This window comes from Nicotiana tabacum, chromosome 4 (genome assembly GCF_000715075.1).
Source record: "Nicotiana tabacum cultivar K326 chromosome 4, ASM71507v2, whole genome shotgun sequence".
NCBI classification, from domain to species: domain Eukaryota; kingdom Viridiplantae; phylum Streptophyta; class Magnoliopsida; order Solanales; family Solanaceae; genus Nicotiana; species Nicotiana tabacum.
In genome coordinates, this window is record NC_134083.1 from 43677352 (window position 1) to 43703249 (window position 25898).

General features: G+C 38.7%; 2 protein-coding genes across 2 annotated transcripts; one reads left to right on the forward strand and one right to left on the reverse strand.

Moving 5' to 3' along the window:
- Positions 1-6817: 6817 nt before the first annotated feature.
- On the reverse strand, positions 6818-7474 carry LOC107810823 (uncharacterized). Its single transcript, XM_016635652.2, has 2 exons — positions 7264-7474; positions 6818-7152 (listed from the first exon to the last, which is right to left on the reverse strand). The coding sequence occupies exons 1-2, from the start codon at positions 7472-7474 to the stop codon at positions 6818-6820; spliced, it is 546 nt and encodes a 181-aa protein (XP_016491138.1).
- Positions 7475-23901: 16427 nt separating this feature from the next.
- LOC107810822 (uncharacterized) lies at positions 23902-24665 on the forward strand. The gene is made up of 2 exons (XM_016635651.1): positions 23902-24213; positions 24360-24665. Exons 1-2 carry the CDS (start codon positions 23902-23904, stop codon positions 24663-24665), a joined length of 618 nt encoding a protein of 205 aa, XP_016491137.1.
- Positions 24666-25898: the final 1233 nt, after the last annotated feature.

Below are 25898 nucleotides of genomic sequence, written 5' to 3' on the forward strand. Positions count from 1 at the left end.
GTTCGAGAAGGTCCGAGAGAAACAAGTCATCAACTTCATATGTGATCACACAATATGTCAATTTGGGATACCAACCGAGATCGTTTATGACAACGGAAAACAATTCGTCGATAATAGGGTAAGTAAGTTTTTTGAAGATCAAAAAATCAAGAAAATATTATCAACGCCTTACCACCCTAGTGGGAACGGGCAAGCAGAATCATCGAACAAAACTATACTCCAAAATCTGAAAAGGATGTTGACAGGTTCGAAAGGAAAGTGGAAGGAAATCTTGCCTGAAATTCTTTTGGGCATACCGTATGACTTCTAAGGCAAGTACCTGGGCAACCCCGTTCTCTCTGGTATTTGGAGAGAAAACCTTAATACCACCCGAGTTAGGGGAACCGAGTTTAAGGTTCCAGTATACTACCGAAGAGTCAAACGGCGAGGCCATGACCACGAGCCTGGAATTATGGGACGAAAGATGGGAGGCCGTCCTGGTCTAGCTGGCTGCCAAACAACAATGAATAGGGAGATACTACAACCGAAGAGCCAACCTCCAACATTTTCAAGTTGGGGACTTGGTGTTGAGGAAGGTTACACTACACACCAGAAATCCAAACAAAGGGAATCTGGGCCCGAATTGGGAAGGATCATATCGAGTCATCAGAATAACCGACAAAGGCTCGTATAAACTCGATTCGGGAAACGGTGTACAACTACCAAACGACTGGAACGTGGCACAGTTAAAGCGGTACTACAGCTAAGGTACGGACCTAATTCCTTTTTAATTTAGTTACATTACGGGTTAACGTATGCAGGTACTCGGCCATGGGCGAATATGACTATTAGGTCTGAAAGCACGTGTTGTACTCTTTTTCCCTTGAATCGAACGGGTTTTTCGGCAAGGTTTTTAACGAGAAAACAGTAAATGTGCTACCTTAGTTTTTAAGACTGGCCTTAAATCAAAATTGATGATCATTTGCACAGGATCAACGTTATCCAAGCCCTCAAAAGTTCGGCCTCAAATATTGGGGGCCATCACCCCTAGGTTAGGATTCTTAGGAAGGGAAAGTTTTATATGTCAAAAGCCAAGGCATGGTGATTATGATTCATTTGTAAAGGTCAAACGGTCTTACGAACTGTGTACATGTAGCCCACTCTAGCCACGACACAAGTCCTATGTTCCTCCGATCATGTACCTTGCATATAAAGCAATGAAAGAAATCTATGATTCCCTTATACTTTATCACTATGCATTTTGCTTCATCGATCCTAGATCCTAAATCCCACACGCTACCCCTATTCGGGGACTGTAGCCCGATAAAAAATTTGGACAGCCCGGGCTATCGAATCCCAGAGGCACCAAAGCTTATTTAGGTAGTGCCTGAATAGGAAAGGCTACGACCGCCATAAACAAAGCTGGGAGATAACCCCCAGAAAAGTAGGACTCTTACGTATTATCAAAACCTACTAAAATGTTACACTCGACAAAAATATTACCGATTTAAGCATCTTAGAGGCTTTGGATTTTATTGAAGACTCGAAGCCACGAGTAATCCGGAGTTACTATCGGAATCGGGCCTCATTCGAGTCTCCAAATAATGGATGCTCTAGACTACATTTGATTTTATGCTAATGCATTAAAAACAATACGTGAATAAAAAAATGTAAGTAGATGCTGAAAGGTAAAGATACAGTGTTGCTAAGGGGGTAAACCGACCCTGAAATAAACAAAAAAAATATACAAGCGAGAACTAAAAAGGAACTAAGGCATTTAAGTCTAGTCTTCACCGGGGCTCGACTCATCACCAGAACTGTCAAAACCCTCGGAGCCTTCGGGACCCGTAGGCTCAAAGAGGTTCTATCCCTCGACCTCGAGTTTTTTGGTTTCTTCGATCTGGTCCGATAGGTCAAAACCTCAGGCGTGAATCACCTCGAGGGTCTCTCTCCAAGATAGTCGCTTCATATATTCGGTCTTTGTCTTTAAGCGGGCCTCGGTTATCTCCTCAACTTCGGAGGAATCGATGAAAGTTGCCTCCAATTTGGACCTCAGCGCAGTATATTCTTGGCCGAGGGCATCCCATTCCGTGACGACTGAATTCAGCTATGCCAGAAGTTCATCATTTAGCCGATACCACTTATCGGCCTTGCCCCTTTCCACCCCAAGTTGGTCCTTGACCGATGGCAACTCCTCTTTTGTAGACTCTTTCTCCGAAGCCAGCAGGTCCATACTGCCCTTCGACGCTTAGGTCGTGGCCTTGACCTCGTCCAACTCATCTCGAAGTTGGTTGATCAAGTCTACCTTCTCTTGGACATACGGGGTTGCATTGTTAGTCATCACGAGTAGCTTCTCATTTTTAGCCTTAAAGATCCTTACCTTCTCGACCATATCGGTGTGCTCCCATTTCACAGACGAGGCCTCTTTCTAATCCTTTTCCAGCTCGGCCCGGAGAGTTGGGAGATCCTTAAGAGCCTTATCTTGTTGCTCACTAAGATCCCTATACATGTCCTTCCGAATCTGCTTTTTGAGCTCGAACTCGAGCTGACAGATTTCCAAGCGAGACCGAAGGAAGCTTTCATGGTGAAGCACTGAAGCCTGAAAAATAATTAGGCCATTAGAATATGCTGAGCAACAATCCGCGAAAGATATAAAGGATAAATGTCTTACCCGGTTCAGTGCCTGTTGCGTCGTGTTGAAGAGGCTGGACGTGCCTACCTCATTCATATTTGCCTGTTTCTCCTCGGTTACTAGGCAACGAAGGTAGCTGGCCAAGCTCACCGGAGCGGATAGTGCCCGGGCTTACGCTGGGATAGTAAGGATGATCATTCTCTTACGATCAAGGTCCACACTCGGGGTAGGGAACTGCTTCACTAGTTTTGGGCTCAAGCTAGGCTCGCCCACTCCTGATGGCACATCCTTTTCTGGGACCTCCAGGTGACTAAGCCCGGAGAAGTCCTCCAACACGACTATGTCCATGCCATCGAAGAACTTGTTGAGGGCATCATCTGGCCCGACGCCACCTTGTTTGATTTCTCTTTATCAGCTTGAGCCTCTTCGAGCATGGACTTAGTATAGGACAATATCTCCGCAATGTTAATGACACCGGCTACCTTTTTCGGGGACAGGAGCAACTTCTCGGGAGGCCATGGCCACAAACTCTCCCTCTGGTCCCCGAGCTAGAGGGGGATCAACCTCTTGGTTACCTTTACTGGTGGCCACCTGCTCCCCTTCATTGATGGTCGACTCGTGAGCAATAAACTCAAGGTCATCATCCTCGAGGTAGTCCCTGAGTCGGTAGTAGGAATCAGAGTCCGGTACCCTGGACTTGGTATTTTGTTTGTTTTTCTGGACCGGATGGCCACCCTCTTTTTATTCACCTCGGCATCCGGGGAGCCCTAGGACTTACTCTTACTTTTATTTTTATCCTCCTTTGCGGGAGCCCCGAGCTGTCCCAAAGTAGAGGGTTCGTCGAGCGAGAGCGAATCCTCTTCCTCATCCAACGGCCTGGGCTCGGTGATCTTGTGCAAACCTATAAGCAGGAAGAAGACTCAATGAAATATAAGTCAAGTGTATGAGTGTTACCATTCATGGAAGAGCCTCACCATGGGAATGGGCCTCCCACTTGCCCTTTGAGAGCTTGCTCCATGCGCGTAAAGAATAAAAGGGAATGCCAAATATTCGAGAAGAAAAAGACTTACGGGATGCGTCCCACTTTTGGGGGAACAGTAGAAATTCGGAGGGGATGATGTCTTCGGTTTTCACCCAAATGAACCTCCCTTGCCAACCTCGATCTTGGTCATCGTCAATGCTCGAGAATGGAGCCTTACCTGCTCGGCGAACGAGCTTGATCAACCCCCCTAAAATAATTCAGGGATTGTATAGACGAAGTAGATGGTCGAGGGTGAACCCAGGTGATTCGATGTTGTTTACGAAGTGTCGAAGGAGGATTAAGATCCTCTAAAAGGATGGGTGAAGATGCTAAAGGAAGACCTCGTACCTTTTGTAGAAATCGAGTACTATGGGGTCCACTGAGACGAGCGTGAAGGGGTAAGTGTAAATAACGAGCGCAAAACACAACACGAAATGAATGCTCGCTAAGAAAAAATAGTATAGTATAATATCGTCTTCACATGGATTCGATTTAAACAATGTTTGAGTAATTTCTGGGTTAATTGCTATTCAGGAGGATCAACACTTGAGTTAAATGATTATAAACTAAGTTTAACTACTAAAATAAAGAAATTGACAATTAACAGCAAGGAATTAGAGATCTGTAGAGTTGGTTTCTTATCAATGTGAGGAATAAAGGTTTGACATGATAGGTGCAAGATAGCTATTTGGGATTTAACTCTAGTTTAATTCACTATAATATTCTAATGATTCTCAGGAATTCACTCGAGGATTAGTTCAAACGTGTAGTCAAGACTCCTCTCTTGATTAAATCTTAACTCGACGAGGTGAACTAATATAAGCACAGTGAAGTATGCAAGCATGCGTTAATGGATTGATCCTTAGCCTCCAATTCTCTCCCAAAGCTTCCAAAGTCAAAAGTCCATTCAAAAATGTCTTTTTGATGTATTTATACCCTGTAGGAGTGGCCCTAGGTAAAATTACCTTTTCCAAGCTGAAACAGGACAAATACTTTGAGAAAATTGCATAGCCGCGCCTTGCGCCGGCCCATGCGGGGCGCTAATGATGAAGTTCAGAGAGCATGTTCTGACGGGCAGCAATAGAAATACATTGTCGTGCCGCTCCATGCGCCGCCCCATGCCCCGCCCCATGCAATGTGGTAGTAGAGGTCTTCTAGAGTTACTCTTTTTCTTCACATTTTGACATCCAGACTTGGTCCTCGACCCTTGAACGCGATCCCGGTTTAATCCCTTAGGCTTTTACTCTAACTTCAAAGCTCCAACTTGTTCAATTAGCTCCCGAATATCTTTTTAACTCGAAATCACTTCCTGTAAGGCATAAAATATATAATACGTGCAATACACTAACATTTAAGGTCAAACACAAGTAAAATGCAGTAATTAGAATGCAAACTATGACTAAAGCACGTGATTCTAGCCTACCATCAACACCCCATACTTAAACCATTACTCATCCTTGAGCTGTCAAATTGCACTTCACATAGAGACGACCTTCTTTTCAGACAACTTCACTAACACATCATGCCAAAAATATTTAAAACAGACTAAGCACCCTATCATAACATCCCAGCCTCAAGACTCGACTCATTAGCACCACGCATCTTTCACAATATGCTCACTTACTCTAACACAGAGGTCAAAGACATGACCTTTCCTTTGCAAGTCATGTGCCCTTACACAAATAATAGATAGTAGTTCTACACACAATAAAGTTCAAGAACAATTAGGAACTCAAGATAGAAAGAATTCACTTACTCTCAGAATTAAAATTCAAATGCCACAGAAGATACACCATAGGCTTGCCCGTAGTGTAATACTTTACTAATTGAGCTTGGTCAGTCAAGGATCAAGTAGGACTTAATTTGGTTGTAATGTAGGTTGCGGGACGAGTAGGATAGATTTGGATATAGTGACTACACCTCCCTAAGCACTTTAATATATATACATTAACAATTCAAACCCCACACTTATGTTGAACCAAACCCGAACCTTCATTCATAATAGCATCAACTCCTAATATCTTTAAGCACAAACAAGATGAGAACTACCACTAGCATGGAATTCATTTTTTCTTTTCTAAGTTCTGATTTTTTTCCCTTTTCAATCAAACTTTTTTTTTTCAATTCTCTACAAATGGCTCTCACAATTTTTCAACTAGCGCACCTTTCTCCTTTTTCTATAGTTCCACTCAAAACCCGACCATACCTCAACTTTCTCTTTCACAGGCTCATAACTATTTCAAGTGCTCACGAGAGGTAAAAAGGTTCAAACATATAGACAATTCAAACAAAGGGGTCAAGCTTGTAGTTTGGTTGCCAAAGAAATATGATTAAAGGCTCAACGAAGCTAACTAATATACACATTAATTTGGTGGGTAAAAGCATATATCTGGCTCAATAAAGAAATGCCTATATCACTTTCTAGACTGAACAAGACTACTATTTCACTTTGGAAACACATGAAGTAAGTTCTAGACATCAACTGACATGCACAGAACATAACAAAATCTCACACACACATTGACACGTAACTCACTTAGGATCAGATCTATACCGACTCTCCAGTCAAAGCAGTAAGCAATGTTACAATCACAAAATTCAAGGTACTTATTTAGGAGTCAAAAACTGAGCCTAGGCATCACAAATCAGGCACTCACTGCTCTCAAGGCACAACAAAGTCCAGAAAAATTATCTCCCTTTAACACCTAACACAAGACTTCACTACTCCTACTAAAAGAAAAACTAACTACACCACGTTCAAGCAAAATCCTTGGAAATGAACCGCGACACAAATAAGAACCAAAGGGGAATTGTTAAACTACCTAAGAAAACAAAACACAAACAAAAGGCTAAAGTCTTTTTTCTTTGACTATAATCCCTCAAGAAGACAGCCGGGGAGATCCATCGTAGGGTTTTTTTTTCAATAAAAAAAATGATTACAAACACACATATACATAGATACATTCCCCACCCCACACTTTAAACGGTGGCATATCCACATGACATACAAATAAAAAGCAAGAGGTAAAGGAAACTTTCCTGATTCATCTAGTCGGGGTCTGAATCGAAGTCAGAATCTCCTTTGCACGCTCGACCCAGTGCACACATCCACGATGAGAGCTTATTTTATGCCTTCTTTGGGTACACCCCACACTTATCAGCTTCACTCTTTCCAATTTACTCTTTCAGGCCCCCCTTTCTCCTTCCATCTTGAAGATTAGCCTTTCATCCCCCATTCTGAGCATGGGTTGCCTTTCCTGATCTAGAATTGCTCTTCCCGTAGCTAAGAATGGTCTTACTAAAATAAGAGGGACCTCCCTATTTTCCTCCATGTTCACCATAATAAAGTCCACAGGAAACATAAATTTGTCTACCCGAACCAACACATCTTTCACTATTCCTTCAGGTATGATTGTGGTATGATCCGCCAGCTGCAAGGACACATGTATCAACCTGCTTTCTTCAATATCTCCATCTAATTTCTTGAAAATAGACAAAGGCATAATATTATTAGAAGTACCTAATTCACATAAAGATTTTTGAAATTTAGTACTTCCTAAAGAGCAAGGTATAGTAATACTCCCTGGATCTCCATTTATTTTAGGGAGCTTATTTTGTAAGATGGCACTACAATGCTCTGTCAGCTTGACAACTGATGTCTCTTCCACTTTCCTCTTCTCGGACAATATCTCCTTCACGAATTTAGCATAAGCTGGCATTTGAGAAAGAACCTTTGTGAAAGGTATATTCACATGCACCTGCTTGAACACTTCTAGAAAGTGCTCGAATTGTTTGTCTAACTTCTCTCTTCTTTGCTTTTGGGGAAAATGTAGAGCTGGCATGTATTTGCTCTCTTCAGTCTCATTATTTGTCGAATTACCATTTTTTCTTCTTTTTCTAAGATCTAGTCTCCCCCTTCTTCTTCAGACCATCATCTACCATCCTCGCACCTTTTTGAATGTTGCTATTTTTCTGCTCTTCCATAATGTCTACCAGTTTTCCAATCGGCTCCTCCTTTTCCTTTGCTATAGGATCCTCCAACTCGTGCCCACTCCTCAAGGACACTGCATTTATTGTCTCTTTTGGATTTCTTTTAGTATCAGCAGGGAGCGTTCCTGGAACCCTCTCAGACAATAGAGTAGCTAGTTTCCAACCCGTCTTTCCAGGTTTCAAAATGATGTGCCCAGTTCTTTGATATTTGCACCATGGGTGTCAAGCCTCTCATCTGTCTTGATGATGAAGGCCTTCATTAGATCTTCCATTCTAGATTGATTAGACTGTGTAGGCTGATATTGCTGCCTATGCTGATTTTGAAAGCCTGGAGCTCCTTGTCCCTGAGGTCTAGAGTTATTTTGCTGCCATGAGTTCAGGCTACCACTTGGTGAATTCCAAGAAACTCCTGGGTGCCTCTGTCCCATACAATTAAAATTATTACCACTCTGGTAGTTGCCTCTATAAACAATTCCCACAATATTTACCACTTCATCTACAGCTAAGGCCTAACACTCGTGCGTTGGATGGCCCATTTCACAAAAATCACAAACTGGTGATGGCTGGCTCCGGACCTTGGCTAAGGTCAACTTTCTTATCTCTTTGGACATGGAATCTAGTTGGGCTTGCACTACTGTGTTAGAATCTACTTAATGAAACCCAACTGATCTTCTTCTATCATTACTCTTAGCAGGCTACTGGTTAGCATCTTCAGATAGCTTGTCAAGAATCGCCACAATCTCCCAGGAGTCTTCTTCATTAAATGACCTCCGACTGTAGTGTTCAGAGTTCGTCGTGAGGTAGGTATCAGTCCATCCCAAAAACTCCAGGAGTTGCATCCACAATTTAATACCGTTATGCTGAAACTTTCTCACCATCTCCTTGAATCTTTCCCAAGCCTCAAAAACTGTTTCAGTGTCCATTTGGCAGAAGTTGTGAATTTCCCTTCTGAATTTCACTGTTTTAGTAGCTGAGAAGTATTTGTCGAGAAAAGTTTTATTCATATATTCCTATGTCCCGATCGACCCTGGTTGTAAGCTTCGAAGCCAGTGCATCACATCATCCTTTAGTGAAAAGGGGAATTCCCTTAAGTATACTGCATCTTTTGACACTCCGTTGTACTAGAAGGCGTTCATGATTTCCTCAAAATCCATCAAGTAAGTGTTAGGATCCTCATTCACCTTCCCTCTGAAGACACATTTGTTCTCGATATTTGAAGCAAGCCTTGCTTCAACTCAAAATTATTCACTGCTACTGGTGGAGGTCTGACACTGGACATACCCTAATTGTAGACTAGTCTGGCATAATCACCCAATGCTTTACCAGGCATGGGTACAACATTCTCGAACTAATCTTCAGCTGCTAATCTCCGACACCCATCATCGTTGACGGTCTCATCAGCAGCTCTACGGGCTGCCTCAGCTGCTATCCTTGTAGCTTCTACTCTGTGCTGTGATGCTTCTCTTACAACTAAATTTACCTCATCTTTACCGTTATTAGCCATGTATTCTTAGATTGAAGGTTTCCCCAAGAACTTCCCGGTGAGTTCTTTCTTTTTCCTTAACTGTCGCAGACTCTTTTCTACCTCTAGATTTTATGGAATCAATTCCTTTGAAGAAGATCGAGTCATACACCAGAGATATCAATTTGTTGCCTGCACACGAAAGAGGAAACCCGTGAATAAAATAAAAGAAAAATAGAATAAAATAAAATAAATTCCTTAATGAGTACCAAAAACTAATTTGAACATTATTGATTGCCAAGCCCCGGCAACGACGCCAAAATTTGACGAGCGCAAAACACAACACGAAATTGATGCTTGCTAATTAAATATAATATAGTATAATATCGACTCCACAGGGATTGGATTTAAATAATGTTCGAGTAATTTATGGGTTAACTGCTATTTAGGAGGCTCAACACTTGAGTTAAATGATTATAAACTAAGTTTAACTGCTAAAATAAAGCAATTTACAATTGACATCAAGGAATTATAGATTCGCAGAATTGGTTTCTTATCAATGTGAGGAATAAGGGTTTGATAGGATAGGTACAAAATAGCTATTTGAGATTTAACTCTAGTTTAATTCATTCTAATATTCTAATAATACTCACGAATTCACTTGAAGATTAGTTCAAAACTGTAGTCAAGAATCCTCTTCAATTAAATCTTAACTCTATGAGGTGAACTAATATAAGCACAGTGAAGTATGCAAGCATGCGTTAATGGATTGGTCCTTAGGAAAACGTCTCTCGAATATTCTCCTAACTTGATTTAATCAACAATTCAACAAGCTCTTCCGATTACTTAAGAGAATCAACGAATTAAATCAAACAAAATAATGCAAAGATAATCACAAAGATATTCATCTTTCGATTAAATAAACTGATGAATAGAGTTGCAACAATTCAAAACTCCATAAACGAATTCAACCACGAACTAGAGTTAAAATCCATAAATATTTATCAACACACCAAATCCGTCAAACCCTATAGGAAACTACTCCATAATTGTGGAGGAAGTCATCACAAATGTAATTAAAGAATGAGAAAATATCAATCTAATGTTACAATCCAAACTCCCATCTTGAATTGATGGTAAGATGATGAAATCTTGTATCTTGTAGCCTCAAATTATCTCCCAAAGCTTCCAAGGTCAAAAGTCCCATCGAAAACAACTTTCTAGTGTATTTATACCCTGTAGGAGTGAGCCCAGGCGAAATTACCTTTTTCAAGTTGAAACAGGACAAATACTCTGAGAAACATGCACAAGAGCGCCACCCCATGCGGGGTGATATTGGGGAAGTTCAGAGAGCATGTTCTGACAGGAAGTAACATAAATTACACTGTCGCGCCTCCCCATGCAGCGCGGCAATGGAGGTTTTCCATAGTTACTCTTTTTATTCACGTTTTGACATCGTGACTTAGTCCTCGACCCCTGAACGCGATCCTGGTTAATCCCTTGAGCTTTTACGTAGACGTCAAAGCTCCAACTTGTTCAATTTACCTCCCGAATATCATTTTAACTCGAAATCACTTCCTGTAAGGCACAAAATACATAATAAGTGCAATACACTAATATTTAAGCTCAAACACAAGTAAAATACAGTAATTAGAGTACAAACTATGACTAAAACACGTGATTCTAGCCTACCATCGGTAAACACTTTAGTACCCCTCTATGTGAGTAGTGATGTCTTCATTGGGCCTGCGGACGACCACCTCCTTTCCCTCCCAGTTACAGTCTACCCGGACAGTGGGTAGTGTCTCCTTAGTAACAGAGCATATGTACCTTCATTCTACGTCGCCTCGATCTTGTTGATTGGAGGCCTTTTCGATGTTGAAGTCATTCTCGATAGAGCTTTGAAGTAAAAAGTTAAAGGAACGTAGAAAATCTGAGGGTCAATCAAATTAGTTCTGTAATTGGAAAGTGGATAAGTGTAAAAGGGCCCGAGCTTTTATAGAGGAAAGACAATCAATGCATGATGTTTCACATTTGAAGATAGTCAACCGGCAGCTGACACGTGTCAGAAGTTAAAATGACGTGACTGATGAGATGTTTCGTTGACTCGTGTAACACCCCGAAAAATTTTGAAGTATTTTAAGACCATTAAGAAGATTGACGGGTGCTAATTATATCAATTCGGGTATGAACAAGAATGATATAAATTAATCATGATAATATATGTATGAGGTACATTAAGAATGGTTTAGGGTCTAAGAAGAGCCCTAAGGCTAAGTCAAGTTGAAAATTATATGATGGGATGAAGTTTCAAGTGAGTTTGCACAAGATCTAAATTCAAACAAGCATAAATCTCAAGATGTGAAGAGTTATATGGTGTATAACCTATCAGATTAATCTCTTTGAGTCTAGTTTCCAATGCATCAAACCGTTCTTCATTTGGATATGTATAAAGAGAGTTATGGCAATATTATTGGACCTGTGTCATATGCGCGCCCAGATGAGCGACCGCGCATATATGACACTTTCTGCCTCAAGTGCGAGGCCGCGCACGTAAGAGCTCATTTAATACCCCCAAGGCCGGGTAGGAGAGGGGTTAAGTCATTTTTGAGCTAAAATCTGATATTTTAGAGAGATATAAGATCATTTTAGAGAGAGAATGAGTAAACCTAACATTCTAATCATCCAATCTTACACCAATCTTCAAGAATTAAGGAAGCTAATCACAAGATCTTCATCAAAGAGGTAAGGTTCCATACCCTAGTTTTCAATATCGGGATTTGGATTAAAAGTAGGTCATAAGAAGTATGATTCTTGGGTGTGAGAGTATTATGTATACATGTATGGATTTATTATGGAAATTTGAGTATGAATAAAGTATTGGAACTCATGGTATAGTGATTGGAAGCCAAAAATTCTCAATTTAAATGAATACCCATTGTAGAAATTGAAAAGTGATTATTTGATAGAATTTTGTTGGTTGGGTGAGAATGGTTGGTCACACATGTGATGTTAGGATTATAAGTTGTTAAAGAATGATGGTGGGATGAATTGTTGGTAAATGATGGTAGTTGGAAGAACTAATTCTATGATTAAGAAATGTATAAATGTATGCCCACTAGGTGTTTGGTAAATTGTCTAAATGACCTAAACTATGGAATTGGTTACTAATGTTGGTCCCATTGGATGTTGATATTGTAGATTGAAGTTGCTTAGTATAGTAAATCGTTGTAGTATCATTAAGGGGTGAATTTCAGTTTCGGATCATTGGCATTGAATTGAGGAAACAAGAAGGCACTCAAAGGTGGATACGTGCGGAATGGAATTTCTTGAGTATTGATTAGCTTGCTCGACATTGCGTTCGTCTTGTTGAGGTAATTAACAGTTCTAAATTTGGTCCTAAGGGTATGAAGCCTCAGATTATATGTTGTGTGATTGGTTTTGAGGTGACGCGCACCGTAGGAATTGTGACTTGGTCAAATTTCATGGAACTGTGTAGTTGAATAATCTGTTGATATCAGTACATTTTTTACGTGCTAGAGAAAATTGAGCTGAGACTTGTATTAAAAATCATGCTTAGATATATGTTGTTATTATTGGAACCCACTGGGGTCATTTCTGTAGTTGAATTATATGTTCAAATTGTAATTTCACACTCAGTAATGTTCATTCATTTCATATCATATCTCAGTTTCTGTCGCTATATATTGATGCATCATATTATCATTTTTGGATGATTTTCATGACATCTTGAGCCCGAGAGACTGGAGAGGTTGATGACTGAGTGAGGCTGATGACCTAATTGTGAGGATATTTATGGGATCGGGCTGCACGCCGTGGCATGTTTCATTGTTATATACCATGATTGGCTTGATATAACGTTTGGGCTGAAGGAGCACCTCCGAAGTTTGTACACACCCCAGTGAGCGCAAGTACCTACTTAGTGCGAGTGCCGAGTGCGAGTGCCGGGTGCGAGTGCCGAGTGATGAGTGACTCTGTGGAATGAGCGACTGTGAGGAAAGAGTGAATGTGAGGAAAGAGTGACTGTGATGTTGGTGTGAATGGGAGGACTGAGTGACTGTTACTCTGAGAGAATGCATTGATTTCATTATTTGTTACATTTCAACTGTCATATATCACTATTTTGGAAATTTCGGAAAAATATTATTTTCTGTTTCAGTTAAACTTGAGATGAAATTTTTGTGAAATTTTAAATGTTGAACTTGAAAGCATGCCTACCTTTTCATGTTGGAAATTACAGTATTTGGACTTAGCTGTGAAGCTCGTCACTACTTTCAGTTCTTTATTTATTATTGTTACTTACTGAGTTGGTTGTACTCATACTACACGCTGCACTTCGTGTGCAGATCCAGGTGATCCCGGACACCGCGGGTGTTGATTCTTTCATACAGTTGATTTTTTTTCCCGGAGATTCAGAGGTACCTGCTATGTTTCGCAGATCTTGTCTCTCCTTCCTTATCCTTTTGTTTATCGTATTTGGTCTCGGATTATTATAGACCGAGTTTCCCATACTTGTAATGTATAGATGCTCATGTACTCAGTGACACCGGAGTTTGGGAGTAAATTTGTATTCAGTATTCGTGGGAGCTTTCCCCTTAAATTAATTATTATGTTTTCAGTATTTAAAAGAAATTATGGGTTATCGAGGTTGTCGGCTTGCCTAGTATCGAGATAGGCGCCATCATGACGTGTGAGATTTTGGTTCGTGACAAGTTGGTATCAAAGCTTAGGTTACATAGGTCTCACGAGTCATGAGCAGGTTTAATAGAGTCTTGTGGATCGGTACAGAGATGTTTGTACTTATCTTCAAGAGGCTGCCGAAACCTTAGGAAAATTTCACTTTCTTGTATTCTATCGTGCGAAATTAATTCAGCTTGAAACATAACTCTTTGAATTCTTTCCACGCATTCGTGTGCGCATGTGAGCGCTCAGTATCGGCTGTGTATCACTGGCTTGTGATTCCATTAACGAGGTTCGAGATAAGTATTCTGTATTTTGTTGATAGGCTAGTCTGGAGGACTTGAAGCCAGAGTTAGACCGCAAATTAAGCTCGGTAGTTTCGGTTGTGAGAACCTATGCAATTGGACTTATGTGTTTGGTAGTATTCCTATGAGTGGAGTTTGTGGCTCGATGAGAGGTTGAATGACTATATGATAAGTATGATGTGGATGCGGGATGTGTTCAGATGGATTGAATGAGACAAATAAATTTTACTTGTGACTCAAGAGTTTGCTATTGGGTACTTGATTCCTGTTTTGATGTGACGTACAGTCTTGAGTTGTGAGTGCATTGAGGGATCTGTCATGCTATTTAATTGTGAAGCGAAGTAGATCTTCATGTCATATTGATGTGTTCAAACTCAGAAATATTAAGTGATTCTGTGGTAATTGTGGCTGCGAAAGGGTATAGCAATATGCCAATTTGAGGCTAAATAGATGGTTTATCTCAGGCCGAGTAATCTACGTAGGTGTGTTCCTTATAATATTGAGTGGAGAGTTTCTTTTCTACCAGCTAGGCGTATGTGTTGAGATTTGAATTTGAATCCTGTTGAGAAAGTTGGCTTGGCTGTCACGAGAATAAATGCGAACTTAGCGGATGTTTGAGGTATTTTATGATGGGTGTTGCGTAAGCATGAGAAGAATTATCCGGTCCATGACCTTGAGTTAGCAACTATTGTTCATGCCTTGAAGATTTGGCGGCATTATTTGTACGGTGTCCATTGTGAGGTTTATACCGATCACCGGAGACTACAACATCTGTTTAAACAGAAGGATCTTAATTTGCGGCAGCGGAGGTGGTTAGAGTTGCTTAAGGATTATGAAAATCACTATTATCTATCATCCCGGAAAGGCCAATGTGGTAGCCGATGCCTTGAGTTGTAAGGTGGAGAGTTTGGGCGGCTTAGCATAATTACCGGTAGTAGAGAGGCCTTTAGCCTTGGATGTTCAGGCCTTGGCTAACCAGTTTGTTAGATTGGATATTTCCAAGCCGAGTCGAGTTTTGGCTTGTGTGGTTTCTCGGTCTTCTTTATATGATCGCATCAGAGAGTGCCATTATGATGATCCCCATTTGCTTGTCCTTAAAGACACAGTTCAGCACGGTGATGCCAAGGAATTCACCATTGGGGATGATAGTGTATTATAGATGCAGAGTAGGCTATGTGTGCCTAATGTAGATGATTTACGTGAGTTGATTCTCTAGGAAGCTCACAGCTCGTGGTACTCCATTCATCCAGGTGCTGAAAGGATGTATCAGGATTTGAGGCAGCACTATTGGTGGAGGCGAATGCAGAAAGATATAGTTGGGTTTGTAGCTCGGTGTTTAAATTGTCAACATGTGAAGTATGAGTATCAGAGACCGGGCGAATTGCTTCAGAGACTTGAAATTCCGGAGTGGAAGTAGGAGTGTATTACCATGGACTTCGTAGTTGGGCTCCCACAGACTTTGAGAAAGTTTAATGTTGTTTGGGTGATTGTGGATCGGTTGACCAATTATGCGCATTTTATTCCAGTTGGTACTAATTATTCTTCGAAGCGGTTGGCTGAGATTTATATCCGTGAGATTGTTCGTCTACACGGTGTGCCAGTGTCCATCATTTTAGATCGGTGCACGTAGTTTACATCACAGTTTTGGAGAGCAGTGTAGTGAGAATTGGGCACACGGGTTCAGTTGAGTACAACATTTTACCCTCAGATGGACAGACAGTCCGAGCGCACTATTCAGATGTTGGAGGATATGCTACGTGCTTGTGTCATGGATTTTGGGGGTTCTTTGGATCAATTTCTACCACTCGCGGAGTTTGCTTACAATAACAGCTACCAGTCGAGCATTCATATGGCCTCGTATGAGGCTTTGTATGGGAGACGGTGCCGGTCTCCGATGGGTTGGTTTGAGCCGGGTGAGGCTAGACTATTGGGTACTGATTTGGTTCAGGATGCTTTGGAGAAGGTCAAAGTGATTTAGGAACGGCTTCGCACAGTGCAGTCTAGACACAAGAGTTATGCCGACCGGAAGGTCCATGATGTTGCTTACATGGTTGGGGAGAAGGTTATGCTCAAGATTTCGCCCATGAAGGGTGTGTTGAGGTTTGGGAAAAAGGGCAAGTTGATCCCTCAGTATATGAAGCTTTATATGCGAGACGGTAGAGGTGGCTTATGAACTTGCCTTGCCACCTAGTCTATCAGGTGTTCATCCAGTGTTCCATGTGTCCATGCTCCGAAAGTATGTTGGGGATCCGTCTCATATTTTGGATTTCAGTACAGTGCAGCTGGACGGTAATTTGACTTATATTTTGGAGCCAGTGGTCATTTTAGACCAGCATGTTCGAAAGTTGAGAAATAAAGAAATTGCCTCCTTGAAAGTGTTGTGGTGAAACCAACAGGTTGAAGAGGCCACTTGGGAAGCCGAGGAAGAAATGAAAAAGAAGTAAACTCATTTGTTTGAATAGTCATGTATTTATAAAGTTGTGTTCTAAGAAAATTCTAAGAGTTACCTTATATGAATTATGTATCAACTGTATAGCTGATGTTAAATGTGTTCCTTTTTGGTAGTATACTATTCGTGAGGCCACGATTGGCATTGTTTTAATGTTATGATGCGTCGTTGGTTCATGAATATGTTGTTAGGACTGGTTTTGGTGATTCTCTGGCAGGTGGTTAGGCCCAATTGCAGAGGACACTCTACCGAAATTTCTGAAAAATTTGGGAGTTAGCCAAAATTTAGGGCCTTAAAGAAGTTGAAATGCTGGAAGAATATCTAAGTTCTATATGAAGTTAAGAACGATTAGAGATGATGGTTAAGGTGAAGAGAGGATAACACTGTGCCTAATAATGACTTGTAAAATATTCGAGGACGAATGTTCTTAAGTGGGAGAGAATGTAACACCCCGAAAAATTTCTATGTGTTTTAAGACCATTAAGAAGATTGGCATGTGCTAATTATATCAATCCGGGTATTAACAAGACTGGTAATTTCAATGAAATTAATTTATCATGATAATTTATGTATGAGGTGCATTAAGAATGGTTTAGGGTCTAAGAAGAGCCTTAAGGCTAAGTTAAGTTGAAAATTATATGATGGGATGAAGTTTCAAGTGAGTTTGCACAAGATCTAACTTCAAACGAGCCTAACTCTCAAGATATGAAGAGTTATATGGTGTATAACCTATCCGATTAAAGCCCTTTGAATCTAGTTTCCAATGCATTAAACCGTTCGTAATTTGGATATGTATAAGGAATGTTATGGCCATTTTACTTGACCTGGGTTATATGCACTCCCAGATGTGCGGCCGCGCATATTTGAGACTTTCTGCCCCAGGTGTGCGGCCGCGCACGTAGGAGCTCATTTAGTACCCCCAAGGCCGGGTAGGGAGAGGGATTAAGTCATTTTTGAGCTAAAACCTGATATTTTAGAGAGATGTAAGAGCATTTTAGAGAGAGAATGAGTAAACCTAACATTCTAATCATTCAATCTTGCACCTATCTCCAAGAATCAAGAAAGCTAATCACAAGATCTTCATCAAAGAGGTAAGGATACATACCCTATTTTTCAATTTAGGGATTTGGATTAAAAGTAGGTCATAAGAAGTAAGATTCTTGGGTGTGAGAGTATTATGTATACATGTATGGATTTATTATGGAAATATGAGTATGAATAAAGTATTGAAACTCATGGTATAGTGATTGGAAGCCAAAAATTCTCAATTTAAATGAATACCCATTGTAGAAATTGAAAAGTGATTATTTGATGGAATTTTGTTAGTTGGGTAAGAATGGTTGGTCACACATGTGATGTTAGGATTATAAGTTATTAAAGAATGATGGTGGGATGAATTATTAGTAAATAATGGTAGTTGGAAGAACTAATTCTATGGTTAAGAAATGTATAAATGTATGCCCACTAGGTATTTGATAAATTATCTAAATGGCCTAAACTATGGAAGTGGTTACTAATGTTGGTCCCATTGGATGTTGATATTGTAGATTGAAGTTGCTTAGTATAGTAAAGCGTTGTAGTATCATTAAAGGGTGAATTTCAGTTTCGGATCGTTGGCATTGAATTGAGGAAACAAGAAGGCATTCAAAGGTGGATACGTGCGGAATAAAATTTCCTGAGTATTGATTAGCTTGATCGACATTGCGTTCGTCTTGTTGAGGTAAGTAACAGTTCTAAATTTGGTCCTAAGGGTATGCAACCTCAGATTATATGTTGTGTGATTGGTTTTAAGGTGACGCGTACCGTAGGAATTGTGACTTGGTCAAATTTCATGAAACTGTGTAGTTGAATAATCTGTTGATATGAGTACATTCTCTACATGCTAGAGAAAATTGAGTTGAGACTCGTATTAAAAATTATGCTTAGACATATGCTGTTATTATTGGTACCCACTGGGGTCATTTCTGTGGTTGAATTATATGTTCAAATTGTAATTTCACACTCAATCATGTTCATTCATTTCATATCATATCTCAGTCTCTGTCGCTATATATTGATGCATCATATTATCATTTTTGGGATGATTTTCATGTCATCTTGAGCCCGAGAGACTGGAGAGGTTGATAAATGAGTGAGGCCGAAGGCCTAATTGTAAAGATATTTATGGTATCGGGTTGTACATCGCATCATGTTTCATTGTTATATGCCATGATTGGCTTGATATAGCGCTTGGGCTGAAGGAGCCACTCCGGAGTCTGTACACACCCCCAGTGAGCGCAGGTACCTACTGAGTACGAGTACCGAGTGAGAGTGCTGAGTGCGAGTGCCGAGTGATGAGTGACTGTGAGAAATGAGCGACTGTGAGGAAAGAGTGACTGTGAGGAAAGAGTTACTGTGAGGTTGGAGTGAATGGGAGGAGTGAGTGAGTGTTACTCTGAGAGGATGCATTGATTTCATTATTTGCTGCATTTCAGCTGTCATATATCACTATTTTAGAAATTTAGGAAAAATATTATTTTCTGTTTCAGTCAAACTTGATATGAAATTTCTGTGAAGTTTTAAATGTTGAACTTGAAAGCATGCCTACCTTTTTATGTTGGAAATTACAGTATTTGGACTTAGCTGTGAAGCTTGTCACTACTTTCAGTTCTTTATTTATTATTGTTACTTATTGAGTTGGTTGTACTCATGCTACACCCTGCACTTCGTGTCCAGATCCAGGTGATCCCGGACACCACGGGTGTTGATTCTTTCACACAGTTGATTTTTTTTCCGGAGATTCCAAGGTACCTACTATGTTTTGCAGACCTTGTCTCTCCTTCCCTATCCTTTTGTTTATTGTATTTGGCCGGATTATTATAGACCGGATTTTCCAGACTTGTAATGTATAGATGCTCATGTACTCAGTGATACCGGGTTTTGGGAGTAAATTTATATTCAGTATTGGTGGGAGTTTTCCCCTTAAATTAATTATTATGTTTTCAGTATTTAAAAGAAATTATGGGTTATTGATATTTTCGGCTTGCCTAGTATCAAGATAGGCGCTATCATGGCGGGTAAGATTTTGGGTCGTGACAACCCGTCACCTCGGTTGTAACGTGCGAAGGAAGGAATCAGAATTCATTTATCGCTTCCCGTTGTTTCGATAAACCTACCTTCCGAAAAATGAGGGGACTATCTGTGTACGGATAAAATCGGGGGCAATGTCTACCCCGACTCTTCAATGAGAGAACGAAGGGGGAGCACAGATCTACAAGATTCTAATTGAGGTCAGAGACCTCTCGTATGGAGACTCGGGGAGAGTGAACTGTATCTACGACATCGGACAAGGTAAAGCGATACGTCCCGGGCTGAGTGTAAGTTCTAGACCTCGGGAGACACGGTGAAAGGTTATGCCAGATGAATAGAGGGCCAGAATACTCGCTCTCAACCGGATATCACGACGCGAATCTCGCTTGATGTCGATTATGGATCGACAAATTATGGAAAATGAAGATTTTTTTTACCTTTTTAGACTTATACTAAGATTTAAACTCTTTTATTATATAAATGAGAAGTTTTTTTTTAGTCTGACACATTGTAATACGTAATTCAAGGCAATAACAATTTACTTTTGTTCTCTAGCTACAATTAACGAGTTGTTCTGTTCTTTAGTCGCGCAACTGGGCTTGAACCGAGGGTCCAATCGAGGACGAGCTCACTATTCAATCTAAGATTTGTCCTGGTCTTAACATTGCGAGCGGTTTGATCGTTTATTTCATCTTTAATTCATTCATCTATTATTCTTAATTGTTCATGTTGAATTAAACTACGTGTCCTTTAAAGCGCGTACAAATTTAATTATTACCCAATTTTGGGGTAAATAATTTTCTTTTTTAAATTTTGCAATGAGATCCTCACAGAAAAATCCTCCATTTGTTTAAACTCTAAAGCAGTCCTTGCAATTATTATGGGTTTACGGGACGTGAAAGACAAAGGTACCACATCATATTTTACCTATCAAGGAAAAATACAATGCTAAAGTAGACAATAAAAATTATAACAACAATTATCTAGTACGCATATATTCTTCAAACTGAAAATAGTCTAAAATTTGGCCGAAGTTTTGGGGACAAATCGAGATTAATTTCCTTATTACGTATGATTCGTCAAAGTTCAATAAAAAGAAAAAAAATCTGTACCGCAAAATAGGATACATATTTTTCCTTTTAGTAATTTTTTTAGTTTGTAGGTTAGGGTAGAAATGTAGAAAGAAAAAAACATCGAATTATGATTTCCTCTCTGATTATGATTTTCCTTCGATGTTTCTTTAATCGAAATTTGATTTTAATTCTAGCAAATCACTAAGTCCTGCGATTAGAATCCTCTCTGCTAAGAAGTCTAAAATTCGTTGATGGGTTTTTAGTGAATTTTGTATTTCAGAGTGATTAGGGGTGTATATAGGTCGGACTGGTTTGAATTTTTTAATTACCAAACCAAATTAAGGTGTCAGATTTTTAAATCTACTAATCTCTACATACGTACGTTGCACGTAAATCTTTAGTCAATCATTTATGTAATATACCAATAAATTAAATTTATCAAAAGATTATATACAAGAATAAATAACTGATGTAAAGCAATTTATGCGGATAAAATGCATGAATATTTTTTAAACGCTAAAAGTCAATGTTATTTCATAAACATTGTTTCAAAATGATGAATACTAATTGAACCGACAAAAATGATCGATTTAGTTCGATCATATAGTATTTGTTTTTAAGCGTAGATATATGTGAAATTTGGTCATATCATACCTAATATTTCTTTGAAATGATATTTAGTTTAGGTTTCTTTATCTCGCTTTAATTGCTCCATAATGACCAGAACTCTTGTATTCAACACTAATATCCTTCTTGAAAGTATAACATATACTTCCGTGTGAGAAAACAGGTTGCAAAAAATATAGTTCAACATTAGGGATTATCGGGCCCTTCCTTTAATCATTACAAAGCGTACTGCGAATGTATTGGAATTTTTTCGTTCCTATATATTATTTGAAACCTTATTACGAAAAATGTCCATGTTTTTATATTTACCCGACCTAAACACGTTTTAGCTACAATATATATATATATATATATATATATATATATATATATATATATATATATATTGTTTAAACAACTAGAATCCTTTCTGCGATAGTCTTCCTTATTTAGACGCGGAATTTTGTGATCGCTTATATTTCAATTAGAGATTTTACTAACACAATCAACACACCATAATCAAGACAATATATTTGTATAATCCTTTTATTACGCAGATTTTCACTAGTTATCATCGCTCCATAATCAAGGCAACATATCTGTAGTATCCTTCTACTATCTGGTTTTCCATAAACAAAGGTCTTGAAGAAAACAATTGCAAACAATTAGCTACAATTGAATTGAATTTCGCGACATAATGTCAAAATTAGTGATTATGCTTCAGCTCAATGATCGGTGGGATAGCGTTGGGAGATATAAAGATTTTGATGTTGACGGAATTGTAGTCAATGACGATTCAGATTATAGTCAATTGAATTCCGCAATTACAGAGCATCTAATGATCGATACCTCCGCAAAAATCATCGAAATCAAATATACTGTCAATGAACGCTGTCCTCCAATGGAAATTCGGAACGATATGGGAGTTCGAGTGTATTTGGAAACGAAAAAGGAAAACAAAAACTTAGGAGTGTATCCGCTGTGTATAACGATGCGTGATTTCGATTTGGAATGCAGTATGTCGAATGCGAGCACAATTGCAGGTTTGCTCTGTTTTTCCAGTGCTGATGTTTTTTCAATTTCAAGTGTTCTACAATTTTACTATTTATTATCTACAATAATATTACATAACAAATGTAGTTCAACTATTATGTCTCTACAAGTATTCTGTCAAATACTGAACACATGAATATACAGAGGTCTGAATTACTATACTTTTAATTGAGTGCACGTTCTTCTGATTATTGTAATACTAACGTGGTACAATTGTCAAGCAATTGTAACACAATTGGAGAAGTATCAAGAACAATGAAGTTGATTAATATGCAAACATCTCCGGCAATTGTGAAATATGAAAGTATCATCATAACAGAACATACGCCAAATATAATTGAAGTAGACCAAGTTTACCAAGACAAACAAATAATTATCAGTGCAATGAAGCACTATTCTGTCATGAATAAGTTTTAATTTAGGGTGAAAAGGTCTAGTGCAAGAAGGTAGGAATATTTTATTTGTCAAATTCGTATTGTGCATAAGTTGTAGTTTTTCTGTATATAAATTGTTTAAGAAAAGTTATTGTGCATAAACAACCTCGTATTTTGTAGCTATAATTTGCATAATATTTTTTGAATTATTTTTATTCTGTAGCTACTGCCTCGTATGTGTTGGGGACAATTGTACTTGGCACTTCAAGTCCACCAGCATAAATGAATCAGCATTGTTCAAGGTTCGAAAATTCAACAGCTTGCACACATGCTCTTTGATGGACAACACATATATACAACGCAAACCTACTGGTATAGAAGTTGGCAGCATGGTGATGCCAAAATATGCGGATCCTAAGATAATATACCCACCAAAAGACATACAAACTAACATGTTGTCGGATCATGGTATAAACTTAACATACATGCAAGCTTGGAGAGCAAAGGAAAAGGCTTTGGAATTTTTGAGAGGTCATCCTGTTGATTTCTACAGTCGCTTGCCGAGTTATTTGTATATTCTGGAGAAGACTTATCCAGGGTCGGTAGTGAAATTGGAGAAGACTGAAAATGACTATTTCTTGTATGCATTAGTTGCACTTAGTGCGTCTATCAAGGATTGAAAGCATTGTAGGCAAGTTGTAGTAGTTGATGGCAACTTCTTGAAGTCGGCATATAAGGGAATCATGCTAACAGCTAGCACAATGGATGCAACAGGTAATGTAGATTAATTATAAAAATATTATTATAAAATTATTTTTGAGATTGTATTTTTTATATTTTCAAGTTTTATTACAGAAATTGAATTTCTTTTTGCCACCCGTGTGATAGGTAGCATATTCCCACTAGCATACGCCGTTGTTGATTCAGAAAATGACGCATCATGAAGGTGGGTTTTTGAGCAATTCAAACATGCATATGGTGAAAAATCAAATATGTGTGTTATTTCGGACCGAAATGAGAGAATCTTGAAGGCAACATCTACTGTTTATACTAGCATGCCACATTATGCTTGCATGTGGCATATTTGGACAAATGTAAGGTCAAAGTTCAAGAAGGGTCATCTAAAGTTCAGCTAATTTTACTTTGCCATGACACGATCATACGCGCTTGATGAATTTAATGAAAGAATGTCAAAGATTGAAGAGATCGACACACGTGTTAAAGCATACATATACGATATTGGCTATCACATATGGTCTCGGGTACATGCTACGGTGAACAGAACGTGGACGATGACATCAAACATTGCAGAGTCATTGAATATAGTAACCAAAGATGCAAGAGAGCTGCCCATAGTAGAACTATTAAAGTACATGATGACTCTTCTTGAACGTTGGACTAATGAAAAGTTATTGAATGCAAAGGGTACGTTCACATACCTTGGAAAAAAATACAACGAAGAGTTGGAGGACAACAAGACATTATCGCAGAAGATGAGAGTAAGCTATAACCAATAACATCATATCATTGATTCCATCAAAATAAATATATACTGTTAATTATAGAAATATTGTTGTATAATTGTAGTTATTTTATTTTGTATCTGTTGTTGATAACTTGTTGTATGTTTGTAATAAAATTGTAGGTGAGGACTTCAACAGATTATATCCATACTGTGATAGATGGTGTGAAGCCCTTCATTATTTGCCTTCAAAACAAGATACGTAGTTGTGGACAATTCCAACTTGATGAACTTTCTTGTGCACATGCTTTGGCTGCTTTGAGGCACAAGAACAAGTCTTATGAAAACTATTGTTCTCCTTATTACACGAGGGAGAGCCTTCTGCAGACTTATGAAATACCAGTAGACCCGTTGCCTGACGAAAGCAAATGGAATGTGCCACAATATATAGCTGAAAAAGTTGTAAAGCCACATACTGGGAAAAGGTAGTCAGGGAGACCTCAAAAATAAAGATACAAATCATATTTAAAGTTGATACAGTTTAAATTTTTTTTTACTGAGTACTGTTGATGATAATCTGTCCTTTAAGACATTTGAAGTTGTATTTATTCTGTTCTGAAGAATTATAGTTGTGGTATAATTATGTTGCTAATTTGAATAAAAATTGTCTCCTATAATGAATATTTGCTAAACAGATTTCAACTCTTAATGCAATTAGTTTGTAGTTATTTTGTTCCAATACTGGGTTTATTTATTACTTTTTAGCCTTTCCTAACAACACTGCTATAATTGAATAGATTATGTATTTTTGTATAGTAGTTGTATACATAATTGTAGTTATGCTGTAAAGAAATTATATACTACCAATATCGAGATCAAGTACTAACAACTTTCAACCAAAAAAAAGGCACAAATGTTTTCTATTCTATGTAATAGAATTCTGGATAAAATAACAAAATAAAAGGTAAAACAACTGTAGCACAAATCTGCTACAAAAAAGTTGCAGCTGACTCCTTCTTAATAAACTATTTGTCTACAACTTTACTACAATCCAGCTACAACTAAACACTTTAACTATAATTTTCCTATTGAAAAGGGAAAATAATTCTTCTTTTTCTGGATTTGTGTTCTCTCGTTCACAACTGGTGCACCATTTCTTCTTGCTAATCTGCCAGTTACCTCACTTTCACTAATTGAACCAAGCTCTTATTTTTTCCTAGCATAATCCCAAAGGAGCGCTCCATAGCGTCTACGGTGTCGATCAATATCAGAAAGGTCTTCCTTTGAAATCGATAGCTCTCCAATGCTGACATATTTTGCAAATACCGCCACGTATACATCACAGTCACTGCAAAAAATAATAGGAAAAAATATTTAGCATTAATGTAAAATACGATTGGTTAAATAGATAGAAGGAAAAGCAACACATACAATGATCCTTCTTTTTACTGGGGTATCTTACCGACCAACCACTAAATGTTAAGAGGGCCAGTAACACCTTTTTCAATGTATGCCTTTGTGTTCTTGTAGTTGATGTCTGGACACTTGCCATAAAAGCCAGTGCATGATAAGTAGAGGGGGATCATAATAGCAAACTTGTCGACAACAGATTCAACAAGTTTGTGACTTCGTGAAGAGACCATAGAATCATAAACATATAGAACCCTATCGGTGATGTCAAACATAGCCAACAACCAATAAAATTTCTCCACAATATTTATG

Coding starts and splice junctions, on each gene's coding strand:
- LOC107810823 (XM_016635652.2), bottom strand. CDS start 7,474: ATGCCAGCTCTACATTTTCCCCAAAAGCAAAGAAGAGAGAAGTTAGAC. Junction 7,153..7,263: donor TGTCAAGCTGACAGAGCATT/GTAGTGCCATCT, acceptor TATGTGAATTAG/GTACTTCTAATAATATTATG.
- LOC107810822 (XM_016635651.1), top strand. CDS start 23,902: ATGTCAAAGATTGAAGAGATCGACACACGTGTTAAAGCATACATATAC. Junction 24,214..24,359: donor CATTATCGCAGAAGATGAGA/GTAAGCTATAAC, acceptor ATAAAATTGTAG/GTGAGGACTTCAACAGATTA.